Genomic DNA, 27,875 nt, shown 5'->3' on the forward strand with positions numbered 1-27,875 from the left:
ACTTATATTGTGCATTCTCAGATGTTTGCATTATATCAAAGCAACGCAGAGTTAACTGCTACACCCTGCATTCTGTCACATGGACCTTATACTTAAGTTCACGGCCTAAAGCTTGTGACTGCATGTGAGGGTTGGAATGAAGCTCAGCTCTCGCCTCACAGGTAAAGCAGCTTCTAGGACAGTGTCAGGAGTCATCTTAAAAAGGCTCGGTGGCAAACCACTGCTGCTTTGCATGGAAAGAAGGCTGCGTTGAGATGGTCTGAGCATGCGATTAGGCTGCCTCATCAAATGGATCAATCAGGCCATAAAACATCTCAGTATCCCCCCAGGAATATCTGGTGGACAGGGCTGATGAGATGTATGTGTGTTTCTCACTGAGCTGGACCTGGATCAGCTGAAAGGAAATAGATGGTTGGGCGAATAAAGCTATGCTCAGTTGCTTATCCAGAATTTGTTAATATGTGCATTGAAGGATTAATGAACAGTGATCAAAAATGAACATTATCTGTAGAATGGGAGGAAATAACAGTGTACAGTAGACATTTTGTCAAAGACATCAATGAACTAAACGAAATAAAATCCTCTGACTACTATTTTCCCTACTAAACCGTCTAAATGTAAGTTTCTCTCTTGTACTGACCAAAGATGAGCTCAATCACTTCATTAACACATCGTAAAACATACTTCATGTCAGAGTCATAGTCCTGGTCAGACCTGCTGTAAATCACCTCTGTACTGTATCCACTGTCTTCAAACTGGCATCTGTTGGTCTCTTTGTGACTGTGTTGTGTTATAGGGCGGTCAAAATTGCTCCAAAATGACATTTGAATATTCCCTCTAAAAAAAACACATAGGTTCGAACTATTCGAATATCTATATTAGCGCATTATGTCAATAACACTAGGACAAACTAATACAACGAGACATAATGCTGCTAGTGGTGGAATGGTAAGCTAACTGTAGCTTACATAGCTTGCATACAACTTTATCTCGAGGCTCCACATTTTTGCCATCTTCTGACCAAAATCCAAGTATCCAAGTATTTCTGAATGGGGCTTTTTATGTTGCTTGGAGTCCAAACCACCCTCTCTGCTGCCGAGTTGGGCTCTGAATTTTCTGCCATTTTGTTTTTCTCTCTGCCATCTGCATCTGCCACAGTTTTTGTTGCGTTTCACTTTCAGCAGTAAGTGACACTGTGCAAGTGTGACCCCTGTGACCTGTCCCTGACCTGTTTTTTTAAATATATATTCAAATTTAGAATATTTGTTGAAAGCCTTATTGTGTAGTGTGTTCACTGTGCCCTGTTGAAAATCTCCCTCTTTATCTCAGCCTTGAGGTGACGATGATGCCTGTGGTTTTGGACCTACCTTTGAGTTCTGTCCATTTCTTACAAAATACACATTTAAAAACACTGATCTACACTCAGTGTAATGAATCGTGTAATTACACGACTTGCTTGGTATTTAACTTGTGCTTTATTACATGTATTGTATGTTGTGAGGATCGAGGGTGTAGTAGGCTATGCTGCACATATTGAATCACACTTTGAGGCACATTTGTGATTTTGGGCAATACAATGAATTTAACTTGACTTTTATATCAGTAAAAAATTGACTAGATTTTTGCTGATATAGAAGTTGCTTCCTGTAGTCAGCTCAGACCTTGTACTTCAGAGAGCTCCTAACTCTTTCATATTCATTTAGTCATCACAGGACAAAGCCCAGAGTTTAAAGGAAGCCACTTTATTAGCTTAACACACATCCTGCAGCAAGCATTGTTCATGGATGTGGACATAAAAGCACAGACTTGTGAAATATATCATAATACTGACATCTCTCTTCATACACAGTGGATGACTAGTTACAGAGACTCACAATACAACAATAACCAATGACAATACTGTGATCCAAAATAGGGGACAACAGGAAACTGGATGTCTAAAGGAGAAAAGTACTCTGCCAAAATCACTACTAAGATTACCAAACTATAGTGTATATGTCTCTTTCACAATGCTTCATCTACAGCTAAATACACTGTCAGAGTGGCTGTATGTTGGCGTTTCCAAGGTCAGAAACATCACTGTTAATCTGATGATTTGTACAATACAGTATGGTTGCTACTGTATGGAAAGCACTACATAAACACTAGCAGGCTCCAACAAAATAAAAGAAGAAGGTGAAGTTTATGTGTGTATTGGAATGGGAGAGAAAACAATATAAGTGAATGCACAGATAAAGTGTTAGGTCCACCAGTGTTAAGTGAAAAAGACCATTTTGCTCCATTAGAACTGTGAAGCAGTGGAATAATCGTACCAATATAATCTTTAAGAAGTTTTCATCCATAACCCAGAATTCCTGAATCTCTCCCAGTCCTCTAAACTAATTCAGTTAACATTACTTTTCCAAAAGAAAGAGACATCTGACAATATACTGCCGACAACATTCAACACAGATCCAATCTCTTCCAATAAACTTTGATCAACATCAACACACTCATGAAATCAACACACAATGATGTGATTTAAAACACAGTTTGGTTTATGAGCCACACAATCATATTCATGATCAAATGTATATGTAATGTGTGAGGCTGGAGGAGGAGGGGGGAGGAAGAGGGGGGAGTGAGGGAGAGTACAGTTTGATGTTCCTGCTGAGGAGGGAGCACTACAGGAGCTTCTTAACTCATCTGCTACTCTTTCTCCAAGTCTTTGAGGGTTTTTAGAAGGCGAGAAGGGGTGAAGATTTCAGTTGATCCTGGAAGACACAAGATGACAGATGATCACTTTTCACAATAATGACCTGAAGGAATATCTGAACATTAAAACTCAATTTCACTTTTCCTTTTCATCATGTCTTTCAGCAAGAATGTGTATTATAAAATACACGTGAATCTTCAAAAATGATATGTTATCTGATGGTGAGGCTTGCTAAGCAAGGCACAGTTTGCTGAACAAGGTAATTAAATCTGATCAATAACAGATTTCTTCCTGCACATTTGGTCTGCTCACCACCAGCCTTTCAGTCTGCACAGCTGCCAGCCCAGCACCACCCCCACACTGATGATGATCTTTGTTCAGTGCTGTTAGCATTAATATATATGATGATGTTATTAATCCACTTTATTTCATCTACGATCAATGAAATATTACAGCCACAATTTTGTTTTTGTTGACTTTTTCACACACCTGTCCCTAATCATGCTCCCTAAGCATCTTGATATGCCCCACTGTCGGGTGGATAATAATCTTGGCAAGGGTCAAGTGCTCCTTACCAAACAAATCTGTGTTCCAGATTTGAGGGAAGGCTTGTGTGTTCACAGAAAACAGTCTCAGATCTATAGCATGAGTGAGAGCAGAAACAATAACCTTCATTATTTGTTTGAGTGGAGATTAACTGTGACAGCACCGATGAATTGATGATGGCTGTTTCCATAATCTGTGATTATTTAGGTCCAAGTTTGTTTGGCCTTGTTAACACTGAAATCAACTTCACATCCAGATTCAGATTTCTCATATGTGTACACATACTTGGCCAGTGAAGCCTAGCTTCAGTATCTTGCACAAGGACACTTTGACATGCAGACCAGGGGAATTGAACCAGCGACCTTCCAATTACAAGACGCTGGCTCTACCCATGAGCCACAGTCTCAAGAATGAAATATGGTCAGACCTGTCCCATTTGTTCACAATGTGAAAATCCATCAGTGGTTAACTTCCTCTCTGAAGTGTGGTCTTTAATTTTCTCTGTTTTTGTGTTTCTCCATCATCCCCCATAGATGTCAATACTGCTGTCACCACAGTCATTCATTCATGAGAGACTGCAAGCTATGATTGGTTATGGTCTACCTTGTACTGTGCCATGTGTGCCAACAACATGATATAATATCATATACATATTTTCATATGGTAGGCCATGGTTGTGGCAGGTTTTGTGAATTCCCTACCCACCTATGCATGCTGTCATGGATAAGTGAGAGTAAAAGAACTAATTTAATTGCACTACTTGTTTACAGTGTAACAACATAAGCAGTCCTAGCAGCACTCAGGAAACCTCAACTGAAGATCTCCTGACACATGGTTTATTTTGGTGTCATGGCTGCTTAGTGATTAAGATGGCTACAAAACAACTTTCTATACCAAGACTGAAAGATAGAACACTCTGTTTACCCTTAACCAACAAACAGCAGGGAGACACCAACAAACATTTCCCTCAACTAGCAGGACAGTTCCAATGTTCCAATGACATTTCTCCCTGTAAGGTCGTGGCTACACAGGGGAAAATGTGCAGATTGTGTTGGAAAAGGGAACTGTGCTACTGAAAAGGAAGAAAATGAACAGTGGCAGTGCAGGGACAGAAATCCCAACAATGTCCCTGAACGGTGTAAAGGGAAGGAAGATACAACACAGTACCACAAGTCAGACAGGGAGGTACATGAAGAGAAAATGATCACAATGAAATGTTTTCCTCACAAACTGAGCATCCGAGATGAAATTCAAGTGTTGTAGTGAACTGTGGTCGGAGGAAAATGAAACTGCCCCGGCTTTATATCACTTCTTAATATAAAAAAAGAGAATGGATCTTCACAAGGTTGTTTTATTTGATTAACACATTTGACCTGAAAAAAAAAAACAAACACCTGACAAATATTGTCTATTATATTAGAGATCCACACAAAGTATTTATTCCAGGTTAGTGTGTGTTCTGATCGACTTGTGTTCTGTGATGTTGCAGTATCACAGCCATGTGTATGCAGCACTAATATGGATCCCACTGCTTTGCTTGTTATGACCCACCCTACTTTACCTCTGTTTGGGTGCCTTCATTTGTTGAGCTGATAGGTTTAGTCGTGAGGATTAGTCGTGGGATTGGTTAGGATTAGGCACACACTATCAGAGCAGAGTAGGGTGGGTCTTCATATTTAACGTTATAGTAATTAACGTATGCATAAGCAGTGTTAACATCAAAACAGTAAAGCCATGATAGACCAAGCCAAGTTCACATCAGTCTACCGAAAAAAAGTGGCAATATTCCTCCAGGATATGAAACACAAGGAGCAGGGTCAGTTTCTTCACGACACCACGGCAGCATTTGTCAGTGAACAGAAAAAACATGACAGGGATCAAGGGTAGAATACTGGGCAGGTGAGCTGGCCTAGGGGAACACAGATTCACAAATTACTTGTGTATTTACTTCCAAGCATGTTTTCAGTCTGCAGTTGGCTCCTCTGTCGCCTCAGGTGGGGCGTTGGGGTCCAGGAAGTCTGGGTGCTGGAGCTCCTTTAGGTACTTAGGTGGAGTGAGAATGTGGGTTGAACCTACCAGGGACAAACGTCTCAAAGGTCACCAAGGGCTGAATTCTGGATGAAGACCTGTGTACTACTTAGGATGCACATTAGGCTGGCGATGACAAAGTAATCCACTTGTGTCGGACTAAAAAGTTACAAAATTCAACCAAAATATTCAATGAGACTGAGAGTCTAGTGAAATCTGAACAGTGGATGGTTTTGCAGCTTCACTTATTCTCTCCTCCTTCCTGTACCTGACACTGCATCCACCGCCTGAGAGTCACAACAACATATCAGCTCTCACAGACAATGCAAGAACTATACATTTCACATTTCACAGAAGTCAGCTCTACAGGGAACAGAAATAAAACAGACACATCAGCAAAATGCAAACACTCAGGGGGACTCCATAAAGGCACAGTTCACCCAAAACTGAAAATTCAATCATTATTGCCTCACCTTCTAACTAAAAATCAGCATTCTGTTTAATAACTGAAGTAGCTGGACCTTGTTTAAAATTTAAAAAACACAAATAACTAAAACTGCTCCATACATACATAACAAAGACATTATTGAAACCCTTTTTCAAGATAAAATCTTCAGTGCTGCTAAGTTAAAGGCAGGTAGCATGCACCCCATCTGAAGTGGGTGCCCAAGCTCAAGAGCTGAGGGTGTAAATAACGCCTTTTCAAATCACCTTGGGATCTCAGAGCTTTGAGAGACTTGGATTACAGCATACAAGCTGTATGCTGATTGAGCTCTCATAATTTTTATTTTACTCTCAGAAAGCTTCATCTCCACAGGACTGTCTGATTTAATGAAGGTTGAATAAATAAAATGTACCTTAAAATAGAGGAAATCTGTCAAGTTGGGCACTGACATGAGGCAGAAATAGTATTCATATTAAACAGTATACATACTAGTAATGCTTTATAACTATATGAAAGAAGATGTTTTCTTGCTGTATGATAACAAGCAAAGGGGTACTTGTCTAACTAAGCTTCACACTTCAGTAAGAGTTGTGGGAAAGAGACAAAACATGACAGATTTACTCTTTCTATGCAGTGAACTCACCGATCAGCGCCTCCCACTTGCCATTGGCCTGGGTGACCTCATACCCGCAGCGCATCTCGCTGTGCGTCATCCCGCCGATAATAAATACGATGATCCTTGGCCCCGTCTTCATCTCTGTGGGGCCCCTGTTCTTGTGCCAGTTACCATAGCGAGCACTGCTGTGAAATGAGGATAAATATTTACTAAAAAACACTATCTAAACACAATTTTACAACAACACTTTATGACTTTATCGAAACAATGTGTAACCAGATGTATAACATGCGTTCAAAATGACAAACCTCGATGGAGCGCTGGCTTTGGAAGATACTTGTCGCTGGGAAATGTATGGGTACTGCTTAGGGTCAAGTTTGTCCTCAATGGCATCCTGTGGGAACACAATGACGTTTCTATGGTTGGCATCAGAAACAGACTCACAGTTTTTTACCAAAAATATTACAGATTCAGACAGATCAACAGTACAAGGACAGTAAGAAATAAAATATTAACCACCATAAAATGACACAATGACACAGCAAGACAAAGCTAATCTCTCTCCTGATGACTTTTTATGTAGTTTTATTTCTTCCCTGATAGACCGATATGTTGTTGTCGGCATATTTCCATTAATCAGATTAGGAACATTTTAACACAAAAGTCAAATTGAAACTGGGTTGGTTGAGAAAAAAAAAAGCAAGCAGCTATTCCTGTGAAAAACTCAAGAGATCCAATTGAAACAGGTATGAAATAACAGCAGGACAGCAGGTTCGAAAGACTTTTTGACAGGAAGATTTTGCGTGTTGCACACAAACACTAAACGACACCTTGTGTGTCAGTAGGTCAGTATGACACACAAGGCGTATACTGCCTTGTGATAAAAGGAAAAGTAACACAGACAAAGCACCTCGATGAGATCCTTGACGAGGGGAGTCCACCTGGACAGCTGGTAGGTCTGCTCACTGATTCGCTCCTTTCGATCGGGCTTCTTGGCTTTTTTGGCAGTGCCCTGTGAGGAAAGTGATGCTGATCACTCATCTGCTTTCATACTTCCCACATCAGTACATCAACTCAGTGAGAGACTTAAAGGATGTGCCATTTTTAATGTGGGTCTGGAGTGTTAGTTATTTAGAAAGAAGTGAGTGTTGGAGACACACATCAGATCACAAACCAGGCTTTTACAGAGAGGTTTTCAGTTCAATGTTACTGTTACCAACATATTTAAGAGACATGCTTATTGTGGATGTTTCTTTCGGCAGTTTCCAGCCAGCATGTGCATAAAGCTGATGATCTCATGCTGCAGCATCCGCTGCAGGTTTTCCATTTTGGGCGTGTGTAGGTTTCATTTGCACTCAAAAGCAAATAAGGCACTGAACCCAGTCTAGAATGGAATTTGGGAGAACTTGATTTTTAAATGAATTAAAAAAACTGGAAAAAAGAAAAAAACCCAGACAAATAGTGTTGAGTCAAGATTCTGTATTACACATGGACACACTAACTAATAAAGTTAACCAGAAAACTGCACTTCATATTCCCTTCAGACATGTATTAAGACATACACACAATTACCTTGCTAGGAATGATTATGTACATCTGATATTTTTCTATAAAAGGAAGTAATGACCGCATTAAAATCCTTAAATTATCAAATTTTCCACGGCCCCATAAAATACCATCAAAATGCAATTTTTGTTCATCTCTGAAGTTTTCTTGCAGGATATAAGATGTCTCCTGCTCCAATCGAAAGCCCATTCTCAGAGTATGTGCACACTTGTGTTTGCTGAAAATGGACCAGGACGGACCTCCAAACTATCTGTGATGTCATAAATCATGTTCAGTGAGTTCAGAGAACACTTTTAAATGTGAAAACAACCTCCGGTCACACACTGCACATCCATTATTCCAGGCAGTGAAGCTCAGACATTCAACTGGAGGAAGAAGATCAAGAAGAAAAACACTTCTTTGACTGGAGGGGCCTCTAAGGTTGGCGCTGGTGTCATTTATTCTAAAGTTGTTTGGGGCCAACTAAACAACCAGTGAAAAATCATATAAGGACCTGAATAACATCACATTCCCAGATATCATGCCCATTGCATTTACATGTATCAGCACTGGCCAAATAGATGGTATATAATGACAGAAACTACAAGTCAAACTCTATGTTTAACATGTTCACCAGTAGCAGTTTGTTGAATATGAAGGCAGTGGGGGTTAAATGAATCTTAAAATATACTTAAGTATAAATTAAGGCTCTGAATGAGAGTTCATGTAGTGCAACAAAACCGATTTTATAACTAGTTTGGATTATAGAGCTCTATTGTTAAAAGTTATTGAACTGTAAAAAACACTGTAGCACTGGGTAACATGCTTTACAAACTTAGTTTTGCTATATTTGCTATATTTGTGACCTGTTATTAAAGTATTTTCATCCTCAACAGAAACTGAGGTAGTTGAAGCTAAGTAGGGCAGTCAAAAAGTGTTGACAGACTGTCACGTATTCATTAGATTTGTTGGAAATAAAAAAAGTACAAAAATAACTCATTTACGGACCAGCAATTCTGGAAATCTGAAACGTGATGTGTAATCAGTATTACAGCAATGACTCTGGAACAAGTTTTCCATTTAGAATTGCAATTTGAAGAGCCATGCTAGTGTAATATGAATGGTATGTTTCAAGACACATCTTCAAATTAGGGCTCATATGGTCTTAGTGAGACACTGAAGTCCTGGACCAGGACGGCTCACCTCAGAGATAATGGGAACGCCCATGTGGGCCATGTTGGAAATGATGTCACTGTCCTCTGGTGGGATGTTGGCATGCTGAAGGAGCTTACACAGGTTCTCTTCAGTCACACCTGACACACACGCAAAGACACACAAACACATGCAGCATAGACTTTCAGTTCACACAACACACACCGATGGGAGTACATGCACATTCACAGATATGGTATGATGCATGCAAACATGAAGGAACTTAAGAGAAGGTTAGCACTGAACAAAACACGAGAACAAAACAAATGAATGCAAATTTGAGATTCCGTCAAAAAAAAACTCTCAGTAGGATTTTCTGCCTTGTTCATGCAGGATTTCTGCTCCATCCAGGTGTTAAAAGTTGATATGAAAAACAGCACAGTGAATATCTGACCGTTCTTGAGGAAGATGTAGAGCAGAATGATGCGGATCTTGTCAAACACACTGACATTGGCGTCCAGCAGAATGGGTACAATGAGCCTCATGGGATCCTTGATCTTCTCTCCCTCTGCATCTATGCCCATGGCCAGATCCTTCAGATCAATGGAGGGCAGGAGAGGCCAAAGCACAACATGACTCCACAGAAGTTCCACTCAAACATTTACTGAATGATTCTAACTAGACATGTAGTTCAGACAAAAGCAAGCTCTTGTTTTGAAAGTGTCTATTAGCTATATTGTCTTTTTTCTTGGTAATGATACATTGCTCGCTTAAACCGGAAAGCCACATTAAGTCTCCCCCACTTTCTACATCACTACACAATCTAGAGACAGATCTAACTTTACGGTTGTGGTGTCTGAGTGATTTACTTGTTCCACACGACAGAGTTTGTCCACAGTGCCCTGGTAGCGGTTCATACAGTCTTCAGCCAGGTGGAGATGGGTTGAATACTGAGGTCAGAGAGGAGAGATACTGTCAGGGTTTGACACACTGAGTACAATCGGCTGAAAACAATATTAAAACAGAATGATTTTCATTGTTCATACATACACCCTGGGAAATCTGCAAAATCTGAAGCTCTGTTCTCAATCAATAACACCTGTTTTTTGGCCCATGTCAGATAATGTTATGTTCTCTTGCTGATTGATTGGTGGAACAGTGTTACAAGTATATCATTTAGGTGTCTGTATGTACATGTACATGTACATAAATGAGTGCATAATTGTTCAGCTTTGTATAGTTTCACAGTGTAAGTTCCAGTACAGTAGCATGACCTGCTGTAAGTGTGTAGATGTACAGAAACACTTCAACCTTGCTGAGCTCCTTCTGATACTGAGGCATCTTCTTCAGCATCTGAGACAGCTCCTTCATGGTGGTCTGAAACACATTAAAGAGTAATGAACTTTACTGATGCTATTTAACTTATACTTATGTTTGCTTCGCTAAAACATTTTAGACATTATTGCACTTCATTCACATTTTAATTGCAGGGCGCAAAGTTTGTCATAAGTTCTGTATCAGATCATAAAGTGTTAAAGTAAGTAAGTTTAAGTTGAATTTTCACACACACACGCAGTTATACAGTTCTTGTTCTTGACACATTTTTTTCAGAGGAGGAAATCTGCCCCTGTATCATTCTGAACAAGCAGTGCCTCACAGTGTTTATACTGGTGATAAGTACCAATGGTGCCAGTGGTTGATGATTCCTATATGAAAGCTGGGAGCATATTTACAGTCAGTCAGTCAGTCAAACAGTGTTCACCTCAAAGTGATGGATATTGGGCCAAAGCAGTATAAAATGCAGAACAAGATGATTCTATGTTACCCCAGAGAGAATTAAGACTGGCCACCACTATGGAAATGGAAGTTAAAGAAGAAAAGCTTTTTTAGCTCTGTGTTTAGTCTCTACCGGCTCCTGAGAGAAATATCTGGTTAAGTCTCTAACTCTGTTAAGTCTGCTATCTGCTGCAGAGCAGGTAGTGTATAACATTTTCTTCACATGAAGACGTCTGTCTGCTGTGCTGAAACTGATCCTGTGAGAGCAACGAGAGTGAACCAAAACACTCAAGTTGCAGCAGGACAACTAAATGAAGAGATGAGGCTCACTGTAAAGCAAAGACAAGTGGCAGATTCATGTGATAGTTCTGTTAGATCATCACTTTCACGTCGTCACCTTGTTATTTGATACACTGATGTATCAGCTCCCGCACAATGTCCACCTCACTAAAATAAGTTTAATGACATCGTTTTGATACTCAGACCTTCGTCAGGTCATCTCAAGATGAAGACAATACCCTGATGAAGGTCTAACAAAAAAAACATAGTCATCAACCTTATTTGCAGTTGAAATGGACAGTGTGCTGGAGCTTATTTCCTGATTTCGTTGGCCCTTGATCTTCTCCTACAAACCTGTCGATCCTCTTAATCACTTTGAATATATTTCATAATAAATCTTTTACTTCTTGTTGACTATGTGTCTTGTATAATGTATAATTTCAAATTAAAATGAAATGTTAACATTCAAGTTAAGTCCAGAACTTCTGCATCAGACTCTTGTATCACCCGTGTGTGACTGTGTGAAGGACAGTTGGGAGCTGGAACAGAGTAACAGATCCTGAAAGCAGATCACAGTGATGCACAGTGTGTCCTCTACCTTTTCTCCAGTGTTCATCTTTTTGCTGGCAGAGAACTCCTTCAGAGAACGAGTCACAGCGCTGCGCAGAGAAGACAGAGAGACAGAGGAAGAGAAGGACAGGGAAAGTCAGGAGAAATCAGTTGATGAATGTAAACGGAGAAGCTTCACTGTATACTGATCTCTCAGAGGAATAATGTCCTGCGGCAGCTTTCTGCCATGTGTGTGTACGTGCGACTGGAAAGACAAAGGCACTCACTTCGACACCTCAGCGATGTGTTTGTGTCTCAGAGTCAGCCACAGGTCGTCATCCTCATCCAGAACTACCTCCTTCAATCTCGTCTCTCCCATCCCGCTGGTCTCAAAACTGTCAGAGAGGGCAAGACGGCTTTACAGAGCTTTGTTGTTCTGTTCGCTAAAGAAAATTCAGAAATACGCCAGTGAGAGTAAAATGTTTCCCCAGTGCTGACTGACACACTGACTTGTTATGATGTTGTATTTAACAAACAGGGCCAACCCTGCCACCACAGAGCCCAAACTCAGCGACTGTAACAATAATCAACAAAATGAGTTCAGTGACTTTCCGGCTGTCAGAGCGCCTTCACCTGTACACGTCGTTCTCGATGCCCAGCAGATCGTAGGCCATAGCCTGCAGTGTGAGCTCATGTAGGAGAGGTGACACAGGGTCAAAGCCACGATCCAGAATGAGCAGCTGAGTACGAGACTTGTCTGGACCCTGCAGGCATCAGAACAGATACAATTAGCACTGTGGAGGAGTGATATTTCATACTTTTTTTTTTATTTGCAGCTGATCATCTGGAACACCCTGCATGGTGACGAGTCAGTACATCACTCATTTACTCCACCTCCCTACCTCTCCCATGGTGGGGTCATCAGCCTTGTAGCTGTCCAGCTTCTCCTGAAGCATCTGGGCCAGAACTGCACAGTCTTTGTATTCCCTGAACCAACACACACACCATCATCATCATCATCATCATCATCATCATCATCATCATCATCATCATCGTCATACACAACCAGCTTTTTATCCTGAATATAAAACATTTATTGATCATTTAATGTATAGACAAAAAAAAAAGTGTAATATCAGATCCAGTAACAGGCCAGTTGGATAATCTGCTGACGCATGGTATACAGTGGTATGGTATGTAAATATATGAATAATCTCCTTTATTTGTAATAAAAATACTTCCAATGTTTTAGTATGTATAACATAAGACACTTTAAGAGTTTTCCTCAAGCACTATGTGCATGGCAAAGTTTACTTCTCCCCAAACTGATTATTATTTAAAAAAAAAAAGATTTTACTCAAGTATGACTTTTGGGAACTTTTGGGGCAAGTTTGATTGTGCTTCAAACTTGATGATAGTCTCTGTAACACCATAAAACTTGTCCTGGCTGTTCTCACCCTCTGTATCGGACCCCAGGGTACTCTTTGAGAGTGGCACAGAGGGTGGCGAGCTGCTCAGCACAACGCTCCAGCATGTTATTCTTCACATCAGCCTTGAAGGGACTGTAGAAGTCCTGAAAGGCATCCACTTTATCCAGGGAGTAGACCTGGACACAGAGAACATGACAGGGACACAGCAGTGTCCAGTTTACACTCATTAATGCTACAGTGTTTGTCTACTGGGGGGAACCCAAATTCCACCAAAGCAAACGTGTCTTTATTCAGTTTACAGGTATACATTCATGTACTTTATTATGCACAGCTTTAGTGAGTTTATTGCTCTATGATAAATCATCAGGGTTTGAACATTTCTCAGCTATAAAAAGAATTGTAAAAAGTAAATATAGTTTAAAAATATATTGGCCACCAGAGGTCTTAATGCTGGCACTCAAAATCTGACACTAATTAAACCCCTTGCCATACACACACATACACACAAACACACACACACACACACACACACACACACACACACACACACACACACACACACACACACACACACACACACACAAACTGACCCCCATCTGTCACCGACTCCATCACAGGATAATGATCCTTGTGCTTTCTCCTGTCGCACAGCTTATCTGTGCTCTCATTGGCTGTATAGCATGAGTATTGGTACTGTCAGCCAATGAGATAAAGGGATGAGTGGAGGACATGTGGGCAGATTGGGCATGATGTGTCCCGCCCACTCAGGATTAAGACTCCGGGACACCAGCAGAGGTTTAAGGGTTAGTGCTGATCCAACACAAAACACTGCTAGTGCTCCTGTTCACCACTGTTCTTACCTTTGTTGAGGAACTGAGTCAATATCATAGGAGGTGAGGATGAGAATTATGTGTTAAAGCTGCTATAATCAGATGTGACAGTGGATCAAATGACTGTGTGATCTAAAAGGTAGAAGTAATGGTGAAGCCACTCTGCAGCTGCCCACAGCTCTCTGGAGCTTTTTTGTCTTTCAGCTCATTGTTTTCATTTAATGCTCTTTAACTTTACTGGACTTTACTTCACTGACATCAGAGTTCTAAATAATAAACCCAGTGTGCATCAAACAGCAGACACACACAGTTAGAGACCAGCTGCTGAGTATAATGGAGCACTTAGTTGCTACAGAGGCAGACATTTTTCTGTGGAACAGCTGGAGATCAAACCATGTAGCCCAGGAGGTCTCATTCACTGCGTTTCCATGCACACTTAAGTCGAGCTCTGGTCACAGCTCGGTAGGTGGCGATATGCATCATTTCAGCTAGTAGGATGGACCTTCATGCGGTTGACCTACGACTTCACTTATCAGACAAGTTAAGAAGCAGCAAACAGGCTGCAGAGTGAACGGTAAAGACACGGATGACTTTTCAAGCGCTGTACAATAATGTGTATTTCTTGCTCTAGCGCACGCCATGTTGATACCCTTCTTCGTTGTCTTCTTCTTTTGTTGTTTTCCCGGCTTCCTGCTACAGATTTGTGCCATGGGTGACTTTTGGGTCAATGGTCAGAGCGGGTACTATAGTGCATGCGCAGAACTCCGAGGCCAGTTCAGGTCTGACTAAGGCGAATACATAAAAGAGTAAATCAACTTCCAACTGCATTATCTGGGTGTGTTAGTCCAACTTGTGCAATTTCAGTCAGACTAACGTGTTTACCTGGACTTTAAAAGTATAGTTGACTAGTTAAGGCTTAATTTAGCACACAGAATAACCAAAAATGTGAACTTTAGAGATAATAAAAGTCTGGCCACCATGTCTTCTAATATAATAATGTTAAGTCTTATCTTGTAATACAAACAGCCATACAATAACTTTATGCACAATAACTGAAACAGTCGTAAAAAGTATCATAGGTGGTTAAAAGGAGATCCTTAGTTTGCTAGAGGCATTGCGACAACAGTGTGAGTAGATGTCTAGTAGGAGTAGAGACTATTGCTAATGCAGGATATGGCCTTGATTGATTGACTGAAGAATAACATAATGCATAAGTGTACTGCATTCATCGTCCTCTAAAATGTTCATATTCTCCCTATGTGATGATGTACGGTACACATACCGAAAAACTTACACAACATCTCACTTGAACTCCAAGTCCATACAAAGCAACAAGAGAGGCTTCTCTGCAGGTTTTACATACAGCTGACTGAAATTCTTCCAAACCTGATCCATCTACCTGAGGTAGATAATAATGAGCGGCTGCAGTGCTGTAATCCCAGTCTAGACAGCGTCTTACCTGAGATTCATAGGGCAGAAAGGCGATGTGGATCTCAGTCAAGGCCTTCATGGCTTTGGAGGCGCGGGATTTGGTCAACAGTCCAAACAACGAGTCTGGGATCGCTGCAGGGATTCACAGAAAACATGAGAAATGAACCCAAATTATGTCACATTAGTTTATCAGTTTGGCCTGAGTGGCAGATTTTTCATAAAGGCACACAGCAGTCCACTCGCCAGACTGCAAATGTGACATTTTAAGTTTCTGAAAACCACAGATTGAATTTCTATGTTTCATATGTACCATAAACACTTACAATACAAGTAAAGGTCAGAAAACAAAGTAAAGGAAATAAACAAAATAGTTTTGGTAATCATACCAGAGGAAGGATAAAATGTTGGCATAACGTTTCTGTAAACCACTAATACATTCAATCTGTGCATGTCATCAGCTGCGTACCATATTGACATGTCTACAAAAAGTGTCATTTCACATTCACATTATAAGTTTACTGGACATTTTAAAAAGAACTCTGGACTAGTTCCAGCCATATTTGTGGCAACCAAAATAGGTATTTTAAGTCAAAACATGATCTACCAACCCAAAATAAGCAGTTTTGGTTCCATAACCTAAGCAGAGTATAAGCACCGTGTTGTGGCAGGAGAACATTTGACAGTTTTATCATATGTGTGGTTTTATAGCAGAAATGCTAATTATAATTGAGAAACACGTTGTTACACTAATGTTTCCCACTGCTATGAGCTGTATGTTAGCTTTACATTCTGCAGCCATTTTGGAAACATTCTTTGTGGGGTTCATGCGATCGTCTGCTAATATGAAATTGAATTTGTGTGTCAAGGAGTCTCCAGATTAACTTTGACTTTGAGCAAATATTCCATCTATATTTCGTTGGTGAGGAATGGATTAACTCACTGTCGGTGAAGAAGACGTGAGCTCCTCGGTACTTCGGTGACTGTGGATCCCTGAAGTCATCAATCAGACCCTCAACAGACTGAGACAGCAGAGAACAATCTTTTAGACTACGAACTGTGACTGAAAAGGGAATGACAGGACAGTTGTTCACTCTGTTCAAAAGTGACTGGATAGAAATACTGAAAAGAATCCATGTTTCCTACTTTATTTAACATTTAAAAGACCAGTACACAAACTGTATGACAGTCATCACTGACGGACTTCGTGTAGCGCACCAACAGTCTGAACAGGAGCTGTGTCACGTACCTCATCTGAGGGTGTGATCAGGTAGATGGCCTCCATGCTGGGCAGAGGCTCACGTCGCTTGGTTATGTCTTCTACAACTGGGAAGCACAGGCAAACACTCTAATGATATACTCATCTATCAGCTCGATTAGACCAAACATATTACGTTTAAGGGCAGGCGGATTCGTGAGATCACCTTATGTGATCTTGCAAATCCCTCTTGCCACGATTGAAACTATTCAGTTGTAGCTGAACACAGGGCATTGAACCAGTTAGGATTAATCTATATGAACTTGTGTAATCCACTGGGGAAGAAATGGATCGTTTTAGGTGGGCTGAATAGGATTTGCCTTCACTTACAGTTTTTCTCAGTCACTTTGGTGCTTTTCTCAGATCAGAATGAAAATTCTCATTAACTATTAGTTCAACCTCCACAACATTTAGTCATTTGTGTACATCATAGTAGCAATTTGTCCTTCCTCTGAACAAACTGCAAATGCTTTTGGACATGCATCATACAATTCTCTGCTGTTTTATAACATTATCTTTTGCTTATGTCATGTCAGTCAAAATGAACTATACTTATGGATGCTGAATAGTCGTTCCCAATAAAACTGATAGTCTTCATTTCATTGCCTCAGTTACTACATACAAAATTGCTGAACTAGTTATCAAATTCTGTCCATTTTATTTTAATTTTATCATTTTTTTCCTGGAAATGTCTCCTAAATTGAACAATAGCTCTCAGGTGAACTTCAGTTTTCACTCACGAGGAGGTGTGTGAAGTATTAGTTGTAACCAATAACAAGCCACTTGGTCACTCAGGGATGAATCCCATGAACCCTCACTTGGCAAGCATATATGAACCGAGCAGGACATAGTGTGAACCGTTTCTACAATTCTGTGACACAGAAATGGAAGGTAAGTATTGTGGAAGAGGGGTGAGGATGCAGGGAGGAAGGGGAAGGGGACAAAACAGGGGAAGAAGGAGAAGAGGCCAAATACATCTTCTTATGAAATTAGGACTACAGTTGTGGACCATGTTGTCAATCATGGCCTCACAATGGCTGAGGCTGGTCGGAGGGTGCAACCAAATGTTGGAAGAACCACTGTGAATTCAATCATTCACACACTTCATAGGGAGAACAGGTGTGTATAGTATTGGACAGTAATCCAGCATCTCATAATAATAATATCGCAATAAGGTTGAAGTTATGACCTTTATTTTGCATTGGAAAACACTGAGAGAATAAACTATCATAATGAAAACATGACAAAGCCATTTGACTATCTTGTTCATAAACGATGGTGTCAAGACTTCTCATTTTGATGACACTGGCAGTTTCACTGACATGGACACTTGCTTTTGAGGAATGGACTGTCCATTTTGAGCAAGTGACATGCTTTTGCAGGTTATCCACTAGGTTTTGCAGTTTGCACTAACTGTTTTGAGAAATGCACTCACTGCTGTAATGTTAATAGTGATGTGAGAAAAGCACCAAAGCGACTGAGAAAAACTGTAATGTTTTCAAACTGAGTTCAAAGCTACAACTGAAGTGAACTGAAGTGACCTGGGTGGTTTTACTTACTGGTGATTCCCTCTGACATGATGTCTGTCATCTTACAGCAGGAGGAAACCATCCTCATACTCAGCTTGTCCACTACCAGCACCTGTTAACACAGACACACACAGCAGGGGCCTCATAATGAGTTAAATTTGAGAACTCGTGATTGTGATTTTTACCATATTCAGCGTCAGGATCACAGGGGAGAGATGCTGAACTCAGAATAACAGGTACATTACCTTCCATTTTCCTTTTTCTCTTGCCTTCTTGATGACATCATTCATTATTTCTGTAAAGATAGATGGATAGATAGAAATTAGGTAAAAGAAATAAGGAAAACAGTGAAGACATCAAGGCCAAAGGATGATGGCCAAGCACTTGGCCATGGGTATTGGCCCCACTGATGTCCTCCTTCTTATCCAGCATACTACCAGGGCCATGGAAATCAGCGTAACTGACACATTAGTACTTCCTGTCTTGTGTTAATGGGTTGTAGAGCAGTGTGAGCCGTAGTTGCTCCAGTAAACAGACCACCAGGAGCCGACCGGCTGGGTCGCAGAGCAGTGGCAGGATTAGTGATTAGTTAGATTAGACCAGGATTAGTTAGACTGGGACAGAGGCCGAAGAGGTCCTTGTGTTTATCCACAAAACAACAGATTTCTGAAGTGCCAAAAACATTACCAGAGCTACCGTGTGTGTTAACAGTTTGAGTCAGGCATGGGAAACGTAACCAACAAAGCCAACCATAGGAGGCAGAGTAGGGTGGGTCTTGATCAAGCAGATCCAATATGTGAAGTTGTTGTAGCTGAAGTTTAAGTCCAGCTCTAACCCTGTTTGTTCTGCTGGTGTGACAAGTGTTGAAATGTATTCCAACTAAAACCTAAAACACTATACAGCACATGTAACAGTAGTGAATTATGCTGCTTAGAATAACAAAGCAACCACAATGTGACCACAACGTCATGATGGACTTTCAAATGCCCTCTATTGTATTAGATCAGTGTCAAAAGCCTCATCAACATATTTCCTGAAATGTTAAACTCTAGATTGATCAAAACTTAACACATGATTGACCTGAGCATAAGCAGTATTAAACAGGTGGAGATGGTGCAGAGTCCCAACAACACAATAATATGTGTAAATTACGGAGTGCAGATCATGTTACTTAATTTCTGCAAAGAAATATACAGCAAGGCGAGGCGGCTGCCATGCCAGAGAACACTGTGCAAGAATGCATGTCAAAATCTGTAAGAGCAAAACATTTGGAGATCTTTAAACACTTGGGATATTCAAGCCGTATTTGTGGCGAAATTATATTTCCTAAACTCTAGCCAAGTGTTTTTTGTACCTAAACTGAATCTGACCTGTAGCACAGTGTAGCCACACAAAAAAGGAACATAAAGAAATGTAAAGTTTCAACATATCCGTGGTTTCCAGAAATGTACATTTAAACATTTGTTCTGGAGTCTGCTGACCGCTGTTTCCATCAAGCAAGCAGTTCCTTGTTGGCTGAGGAGCAAACTCAGACCTCCAAATCTCCAGACTCCCCTATAAATACTTGTGGTCACCCACAGCAGGAATGTGTGTGACACCTCCAGTTTTTTTGGAGACTGCAGTCTGTTCTCCAGTCTGTTTGTCATTTTATACAAAGCAATTGATCTTCATCAATCCTCTGATGCTGAATCATTACAGGATGTGCTAAGATTACACAAGTGGTCTTTCTCATAGTATTTACATTAGTGGTTGTGTTGAGCACTTACTAAATGGATCCATAAATCTCATCCAGTGCACCACCTGGGCTAGAGCAGGCCCTACACCTGATTCAACTTTATCACTGAAAAGTTCAAGGCTCTGTAGATTGACCTTTGACCCTGATGATTTTATTAGTGTAACATGGATTTTGAGGTGGCTGAGCGGGTCATCTAGTAATCGGAAGGTCCCTGGCTTGAATCCCCGGCTCCCCCAGCTGCATGTCGTAATGTCTTTGAGCAAGATACAGAACCCCAATTTGCTCCTGGTGAGTAGTTAGCAACTGGCATGGCAGTTTTAATATGGATTCTGGTTCAGATTTAGAGATTGGAGATTTAAGTGAGAGCTATGAAAACTAGAATCAAATTGCTTACCTTTTGATCTGCTTAGGTTGGTTAGGGTCAGGGTTAGGAAAACATCACGTTTTGGCTTGAAATAAATATTTTGCCACAAACACAGCTGGAAATTATCCCAACGTCTCAGGTTTCACTCTTACTAATGTTGAAATGCAAACTTAACTGCAGTCACCTGCATGGTGGCCTTGTCTGCAACCCCGCCACCATCTCTCCCCACCTCACAACATGAAAGTCAGGTAATAAACATGTCATATCAACGGGATGCCATGTACAGATTACATATTAATTACATTTTGTCCTGGGAACTGGGTTGCTTTGCACACTGAAATATATTTGGAAAATAAGATGTTTCTGATTCAGGTGCTGGCACTGATTTTATCACAGCAAAATGAACCCAGCGATTCCTATGGGAGAGAAGAGAATTGCACCATGGGATAACAATATAGAACTTCAGTTCATAATTCATAATGCCACATCAAAATATCCTGAATAATTATGCAATCAAAAATGTACAGTACATGTATGAGTCTCTCTGTATTGCTGGAAAACAATATTCCTTAAGTATGGTGGTAAAAGACATCCAAGTATCATCTCTTGTCTGAATACAAAGTCACAGTCTTGATGACAATAGCTGTGGACGGAGCACACAGGAAAAAAAAATTATGCAAGCACACAATCTCATGACACCCTGATTGTGCTAATCCTTTTTCCAAAAGCAGCAGGGAAACAGAGGGACAGAGGAACAACATGATCCCTCATGAGGACAGCAGATCATACCGCACTGTATATACTGCCGAATATAATCAGTAATAGAGGGTCTAACTAGAATTACAACTTCAGTTCCTGAGGTGTGAATCAAACCAGTGTGTATAAGACAAAATTCATCACTATCACTTTTGTTGACGAACAGCGTCCCAGTTTCCCTCACTGGGGGGTTGTAGCGTTTGTCCAGCGTGTCAGACTGAACATGAAGGGACTCAGTGCTGGGAGGGACGGGCCCACTGCAATCACTGCCTCTAATCTTCTCCCAATCCTCTTACCCCATCCACCAACCCCACTGCTATTTCTAGGCCGTTTCTGTGTCAGCGGACGTGATGTCACGGGGAGGCAGCACCACTCGCTCACACACATACAAACACAAACACAGAGATAAAATACACAGCCAAGCAAATAAGTCAACGTGTCCTGTTTCCACAAAGGGTCAGTGTGACATTTCACTCGAAGAGCCAGCAAGAGCTGCATCTGTGTGGGTAATGATGATAAATTTGAATGACATTACATGAGAACGGAAATTAAAGAGCCTGCCGTCTGAGGAAATCTGGTTATGATGGTCAGTGATGTATAAATCAGAGAAGGGTCCGGTTTATCCAGTTATTAAACTGGAATAAGTTAGAGTGCCCATAAAAGAATAGGACGTCACCTGACAAGCTATTTTCTCAGCCAGGATAAACAACAACAAATAGATACGTCTTATCTACGTTCAGAATATAGTATTTTATCACAATAACCAGCAGTAAGTATGGAGGGGAGTAACCTCCAACACCCTGTCTTCTAAATGTTCTCCTCAATAGAAACACACAGCATCATTGTTCTGTACAGTTTAATAAGAGTTGAGCATCATTTGTTTAGTGGTATAAACCCGAGAAGAGACTAAAGAAGCCCTCACATTCTTAGTAGCTTGGGTTAAAGTCAACACATCCTCATACCTGAACCACTAAATGATTTTCAAAAGTACATATGTCTCCATGATGGAGACAATAACCCATTTCAGATAAAACGCTGTTTTGCTTAAAATAACTACAAGTTTAATCACTAACATACCTACATTACTTCTGTGACGTAACTTCACTACATTACTAAGAAATAAAGTAAAATAACTCTTCAACGTGTGGTTTTACGCTGGACTCAAACAGCAGCCTTCTGGATTTAAGTCCTTTACCTGTTTGACCCGACAGTCCTTCTCCAGTCTCCTGCCTACAGTACATGGATTTTGTTGCACTTTACAGGACTCCTCCTGACTCCCTCCTATGAATATCTAACAGATTTAAAATTCTGTTCAACAAGTCAAATGACAATTGTACACATATTCTAAGTGGACTCATTGTGACTCAAAGACTGATGTGACCAGACATATTTGACAACACAAGAATGAGACTCAAAAACCATCTTTCTGTCTTTCAGTGTTTGCCTACATCACATAGTGCTGCTATGACTGTCCACCTTATTGCACACACACTGGCTGGCCTCGCCTTCCTGCTTCATTCTCCTCTCAGTATCTCATTTGTTCATCACCAGTACGTTTTTTTAGAAAGTGGACCAAAAAACACACCTGGCATTTTGGATTTTTTTCACCCTTGTCTCTGTTGTCAGCAGGTGACCCACGTGTGGAGAGAGCTTGTGGTTAATTATGTAGCCACTGAATCCAGACTGCACTACATTACAAAACATATTTGCAAATAAGATGTAACCCAAACAAAAAAAACATCTTACATGTGTAAACACATGATATGAACACGGGGACATGAACTGAACTGATAATCAGAATGCATTTTGGTTTTCATTTTTGTTTCACACCATTATCAGCGACACTGTGGATGTTCAAAGATCTGCAAGCAGCCATAACAATGTGGTGCTCAAGAAGACTGAATCACCATGAAGTCCTTCTAATAACAACTGTCACTTCCAGACAGCAACTGGCTGTAACCATAAGTTTTAAAGATAAAAAGTATAAACACGACAGTCCGACCTATCTGGCCTTATTTTATGTGCTGTGTTGCTCGGTTAGATCTTTCCCAAACTGAGTCTACACCACTGCGACGCCCCACCACTGGCTAACTGTTAATTCTGGGGCTGAACTGTGTGGTCGTTGCCTTAACACAGGTTTGCTGAGCACATGTGATTGACCAGCTGTCATTTGTGTATTGTTCTATTTGTAACTTTTTTGTAACTATCAACGATAATAAGGGTGACCTCAATGGTTTTCAAGTTTAAATGAAGATTTGATGATGATGATATTTCACTTCTGTCCTGGAGGGCTGGGAATTCTATCTGTGATTTTTAGGTTTGTGTATTAAAAAAACCCAACTAGTCCTAAACTGTGTGTTCCAGTGGATCACAGTCACTGTTGATACTGTAGATGGCAGCTATGAATACATACAAAAACAGAGTCACAAACTACAAACTAAGGATTCAATTTGTTAGGAACTGATGCTCCTTGCGAGCAAATATGGAATGCAACCATTTGCATCAGGAATCCAGACTTAAAGAGGTCAAGGCCAGATTTCTCATCCCAGTCGCAAGGAGAAAATGTTAACAGTTCACATTTCTGCAAACCCCAGACTCGTTCAAATGTATTTGTGCCATATTGACATGTCTACAGCATGTCATGTTTGAGCTTGTGATCTCATCCACCCTAACCCTAACAAAAACAGGTCATTTAAGCACAAACACTTTTTTCCAACCCTAACCAGGTGCCTAAACCTAACCAGAAAATAAACCCAGTGATGTTACAAGAAAAAAATCTACAAATCTAACTTAAAGAAATGTCAAGTTACAATACTGGTACTGTATTCATTCATACAGTTTTAAGCTACACTAGCCAATATCTTTAAAGGCGTACTATCCAGGATTTGTTGTTTGCTGTTAGTTAAGACACCAGCTGCAGTGAGCGATTCACAAGAAAGGTAGATGATGATCTCATTTCCAGGTTATCAGATAACGACACTGCAGCCAACCTAAAGTCCATTGTGCAGAAGACTATGCACATAATAAAATAACATCAAGTTAAACATCTGCAAGTAGAATGAAGATTATGGTCCTTTTAGGACATGTTTAATGTGCTCAACATTTGTTCTGACTGGTTTTAAATGATTTTGACCTTTGATAATTGGTTGTATCAACGATCAAAGTAAGGATTTATGAAAAATGTCTTAAATGTTGAAATTGTGTTAGGATTTTTTTATATTATGCTGCATATCTGTTATTATTATTATTATTATTATTATTATTATTATTATTATTTTTTATTTTATTTTATTTTTTTCAGTGCATGCATGCAAGAGGCTGCTACCTTTATTTTCCATATAAATAAAAATTGCACAGAACTATTAGCAGGTGATAGCACACATCAATTATGATGATTTTCAGCTGAATGTTCTGAGAGGTTTTAAATCATTTTCAGATTTGTGTTCAGGCAAGCCCAGAAAACACTTACAACAAGTGACTGGCATTAATGGGTTAACATGTTTTGTAAAGCTGTACCTTTTGGAGCAGCTTTTTTAATAAGTCGATGCCTGCAATGAGGCTGGACTACCAACCAGGCACCGAGGCCAACTTCCCTGCAGTTCTACTCCAGTGATGCCTTTGACCTTTGAAACGCCCCAGGAGACCTCTGTACAGTCATCAGTAACAGCTGATGGTGAAAAGGTAGTATAAGTAGTATAAAGAAAGTAGGGTAAAACCTGTGTCTCCAGAGGAAGCTGCATGTAATCTGATAAATTACCTCCAGTTTGTCACTCAGTGGATAAACTGCACTGTGGGAAATGTAGTCTCCAGGTATAAAAAGCTTTCCTCTGCCCCTGTAACACTGCTGGACTCATAATGGACAGATCCGAATCAGTGCAGCAGAACAGAGATATCACCTTTTTCTTCCTCATTTTCAAGATGTGGAGCATACATTACCCACAATGCAAATGAGGCTCTGCGTGACATCACCAGAGGTAATTTATCAGATTACATGCAGCTTCCTCTGGAGAGACAAAAGGCTTTTATACGACTTATCTCCAGCACCGTATGAGAAAAACAAATAGTTTTAAAAAATGGTTTCTGATTTGTTTGTCTTTTCATTCATACAGAACGTATATACTAGCATGCCTTTTTTGATGCAATACAAGAGTGTTTTATTTGTTAAGTGAATTAATCTTTTTTCTTTGATTTGACAGTAATTTCTATTTCAGTTTCACTTTCTAGATGTCACTGTGAATTCACTTAAAACCTTGTACTGAGCAGTACCTGAAACAAAGAACAAGCAGAAACACATCACTGACCACTGTGGAGAGACCACTGGGTATAATGTCCAGAAATCTTTTTTACATGTTGTTGTCACTATGTACATCGTTGTATAACAAAATTAAAGCAACACATATGTGACTTTTTTTTATACCTTCAAATAACAGCCTCAGAATCATGTTGATAGCACAGCGTATTGTAACAGGGTGGATGGTGCTGTTAGCCTTTGAGTGCACAGATCCTGTGCCAATTCTGTGTGCATCACCCTCTGTGTGAAAGTCTCTGAAGCGGCGAGGGGTGAAATTTCAGTAGAATCAGAGGCGCTGTGTGACTGGACGGGCCGACGGCGCAGAGTAGGGGCGGTTCAATCAGATGGTGTCTACAGTGATATAACTAAAGAGGTCCTTCACTCATCAAATAAAAGAGAAATGTCCCACAAAACAACATTACCGAACCAAACAACAGTAACATAGTAACTGTTACTGTCTTTGGCAACTTATATGAGGAGATAAATACTGTAGTGATAAGTGGAGAAGTGTCTGAACTCACACCTGTCCTACATTTCTGCCCGAAAAACAGCGTTTGTCCCCGGCAAAAAGCTTTAACTCACCGAGTGTCACTGCTCAAAAATCATCCACTCTAGAATCACTGCGACAGTCAGCCCTCCTGACCAAGACTTCAGTGAACAGCCTCCCTCCCCGTGAGTGAGACAGTCGATGTGGAGATAATGCGGCGTCTCTGTGTGAAAGGGGCTCCTGTCTCTGGTTCCTGCTCTGTGTGACTTCGGTGGTGGGGGGGGGGGGGGGGGGGGGGGCGTTACATACATGTCCACTTCAACATACAAGCGTTCAACGCATCGCATTGTTTGTCTGCAGTCAGCGCGTACATTACATCCAACACACCTGGGCTTTGTATTTATCACAGCGGTGTCGCACTCAGAAACTGTGGGGGGCGCCAAATCACATTAAAAGACAATTTCTATATACTTGCTTTAATCACTCAATCACACACTGATGATTTGTAGTTATAAGCTATGAATAACAACTTTTTTTGTTGTAAAAAAAAATCCTTTTGACCATGGAGAGGACAGCAGGAGGTGAACATTAATAACGCCTCAAAGAAATGAAATCATAAACACATTCTATGGAACTGTTCAAAGCGTCCAATAACTAATGTATCAAGCATCAATGGTTACTAACCATGTATAAACCCATTCAAGTAGCCTCTCTACAGCAGTGCTAAGTTAAAAAGGAGCACCTTTAATAATACCATGACACTGTAATTGAAACCTGTGAGATGAGATAACGAGCTCTTCTCTCTGCCTCCTCCAAACATCTTCCAGAGAGAAAGTTTTTACTGAGCGTGTCTTTAGTCGCATCAAATCATGTCTTTATTTTAATACTGACTACATGTGGACCATCACTGGTGACCAACGGTATTTTACTTCCAACTGAGGCTGTCACAATCGGATGTTCACTCCTGCATGTCGCTCCTCTTCATTTGAGGATGATGTCAAAGCGCTTAATCCACACAAAGATTAGCGAGGCGGGATTTAACCAAACCTGGTCCCCGCTCTTATATTTCAGACAAACACCACCAACGGGCCGTATAAACCGCAGAAACTCCGATCAGGTCTGTCAGCGTGCCACCGAACAACTTCGCAGCTGTGTGGTTCATGTCACTGACCGGAGAGATGACCATTAGTTGAGCCGCACGCCTTGGATGCGCCCGTGCGTCTTTTGCGCATCGAATTTCGCAAACTAAACCAAGCGTGACAGGGAGCTGCGCTGTTTTCTGTCAGCATCAGTGATCGTAAAGTACTATATTAATATAAAAATACGTAAAACAATGTTCATATTTGGCACTGAAGGGTTGGTGATGGGGATGGCCCTTCATGCTGGCACAATATTCGACAAGGCTTTAGAATGGGCTAATAATGATTAATCTGCTGAGGATGACGCGTCAGCATGTCCAAATAACAAGAGTGAAGAACCGTGAAGAATCATAGAAACACTTACTGTCTCCAACAATGGCTTTAAGTCCGAGTGGTGCCATGGTGAGCCTCCGCTGCGCGTCCACCTCTCCACGCAACTGACCGCTGCCACAACGCGCGTCAACTCACAAGAATAAGCCACACACTTCCGTTCTAATTGATTACAAAATAAAAGCCTCACTCTAGGAACGTAAGCACAGTGCCGCTGCTAAGAGCAGTCAAATAAGAATACACACGATACAATGAACCACGTATAAAGGGCAGACTGTGATACAGAGCCACATGTGCAGATGTGCACATGTGGCTACCGCCTGAAACCACTCATGTGAATCTGATGATGCATATGAAATAATGTCATTTGTACCGGAAGCTGAATATCTGTTACTCAGTCCCTAAAGACATTTCTTTTCTTTTTTAAATAAAAAAGCACAATGAAAGTAAATGGGCACATATTAAATCGTTTTTGTTATTGCTGCTGTTGTTTGTTTGTGTGTGTGTTTGTTTGTTTATTGATATTTTCATATTTAAATCACAGTCATGTACTGTGGTCTGTATGAAACCTCTATGGTGCAGCTGCTGGAGGATGGGCTGAACTTTTCTTGAAATGTAAAACGCAAAGAGCAGAGTGGGACACCAGAGACTCCTCTCTGGTGTCCAC

At 40.6% G+C, this 27,875-nt stretch overlaps 1 protein-coding gene across 6 annotated transcripts; it reads right to left on the reverse strand.

Moving 5' to 3' along the window:
- Positions 1 to 1,743: 1,743 nt before the first annotated feature.
- Positions 1,744 to 27,331, reverse strand: stxbp1b (syntaxin binding protein 1b). 6 transcript variants are annotated; one of them, XM_037098287.1, is made up of 20 exons: positions 27,243 to 27,331; positions 18,352 to 18,401; positions 18,137 to 18,218; positions 16,569 to 16,645; positions 16,263 to 16,341; positions 15,351 to 15,454; positions 13,089 to 13,237; positions 12,534 to 12,618; positions 12,265 to 12,395; positions 11,919 to 12,026; positions 11,681 to 11,741; positions 10,339 to 10,404; positions 9,897 to 9,977; positions 9,482 to 9,620; positions 9,079 to 9,188; positions 7,241 to 7,342; positions 6,639 to 6,724; positions 6,358 to 6,515; positions 5,190 to 5,313; positions 1,744 to 2,753 (listed from the first exon to the last, which is right to left on the reverse strand). In XM_037098287.1, the coding sequence occupies exons 1-19, from the start codon at positions 27,277 to 27,279 to the stop codon at positions 5,204 to 5,206; spliced, it is 1,815 nt and encodes a 604-aa protein (XP_036954182.1). In that variant the 5' UTR covers positions 27,280 to 27,331; the 3' UTR covers positions 1,744 to 2,753; positions 5,190 to 5,203. The 6 variants fall into 6 exon arrangements, with proteins under 6 accessions (XP_036954182.1, XP_036954184.1, XP_036954185.1 ...); XM_037098289.1 differs by lacking the exon at positions 27,243 to 27,331 and adding an exon at positions 25,835 to 25,989; XM_037098290.1 differs by lacking the exon at positions 5,190 to 5,313.
- Between the last annotated feature and the right edge of the window lie 544 nt (positions 27,332 to 27,875).

Source organism: Acanthopagrus latus, chromosome 5 (genome assembly GCF_904848185.1).
Source record: "Acanthopagrus latus isolate v.2019 chromosome 5, fAcaLat1.1, whole genome shotgun sequence".
Classification (NCBI taxonomy): domain Eukaryota; kingdom Metazoa; phylum Chordata; class Actinopteri; order Spariformes; family Sparidae; genus Acanthopagrus; species Acanthopagrus latus.

What these genes read in the sequence shown, in the direction of transcription:
- stxbp1b (XM_037098287.1), bottom strand. Translation starts at nt 27,279, where the DNA reads ATGGCACCACTCGGACTTAAAGCCATTGTTGGAGACA. An exon ending in TAAAGCCATTGTTGGAGACA is followed by an intron (nt 18,402 to 27,242) that starts GTAAGTGTTTCT and finishes CTATCTTTACAG; the next exon opens with AAATAATGAATGATGTCATC. An exon ending in TCGTCAAGGATCTCATCGAG is followed by an intron (nt 6,725 to 7,240) that starts GTGCTTTGTCTG and finishes GTGTTCCCACAG; the next exon opens with GATGCCATTGAGGACAAACT.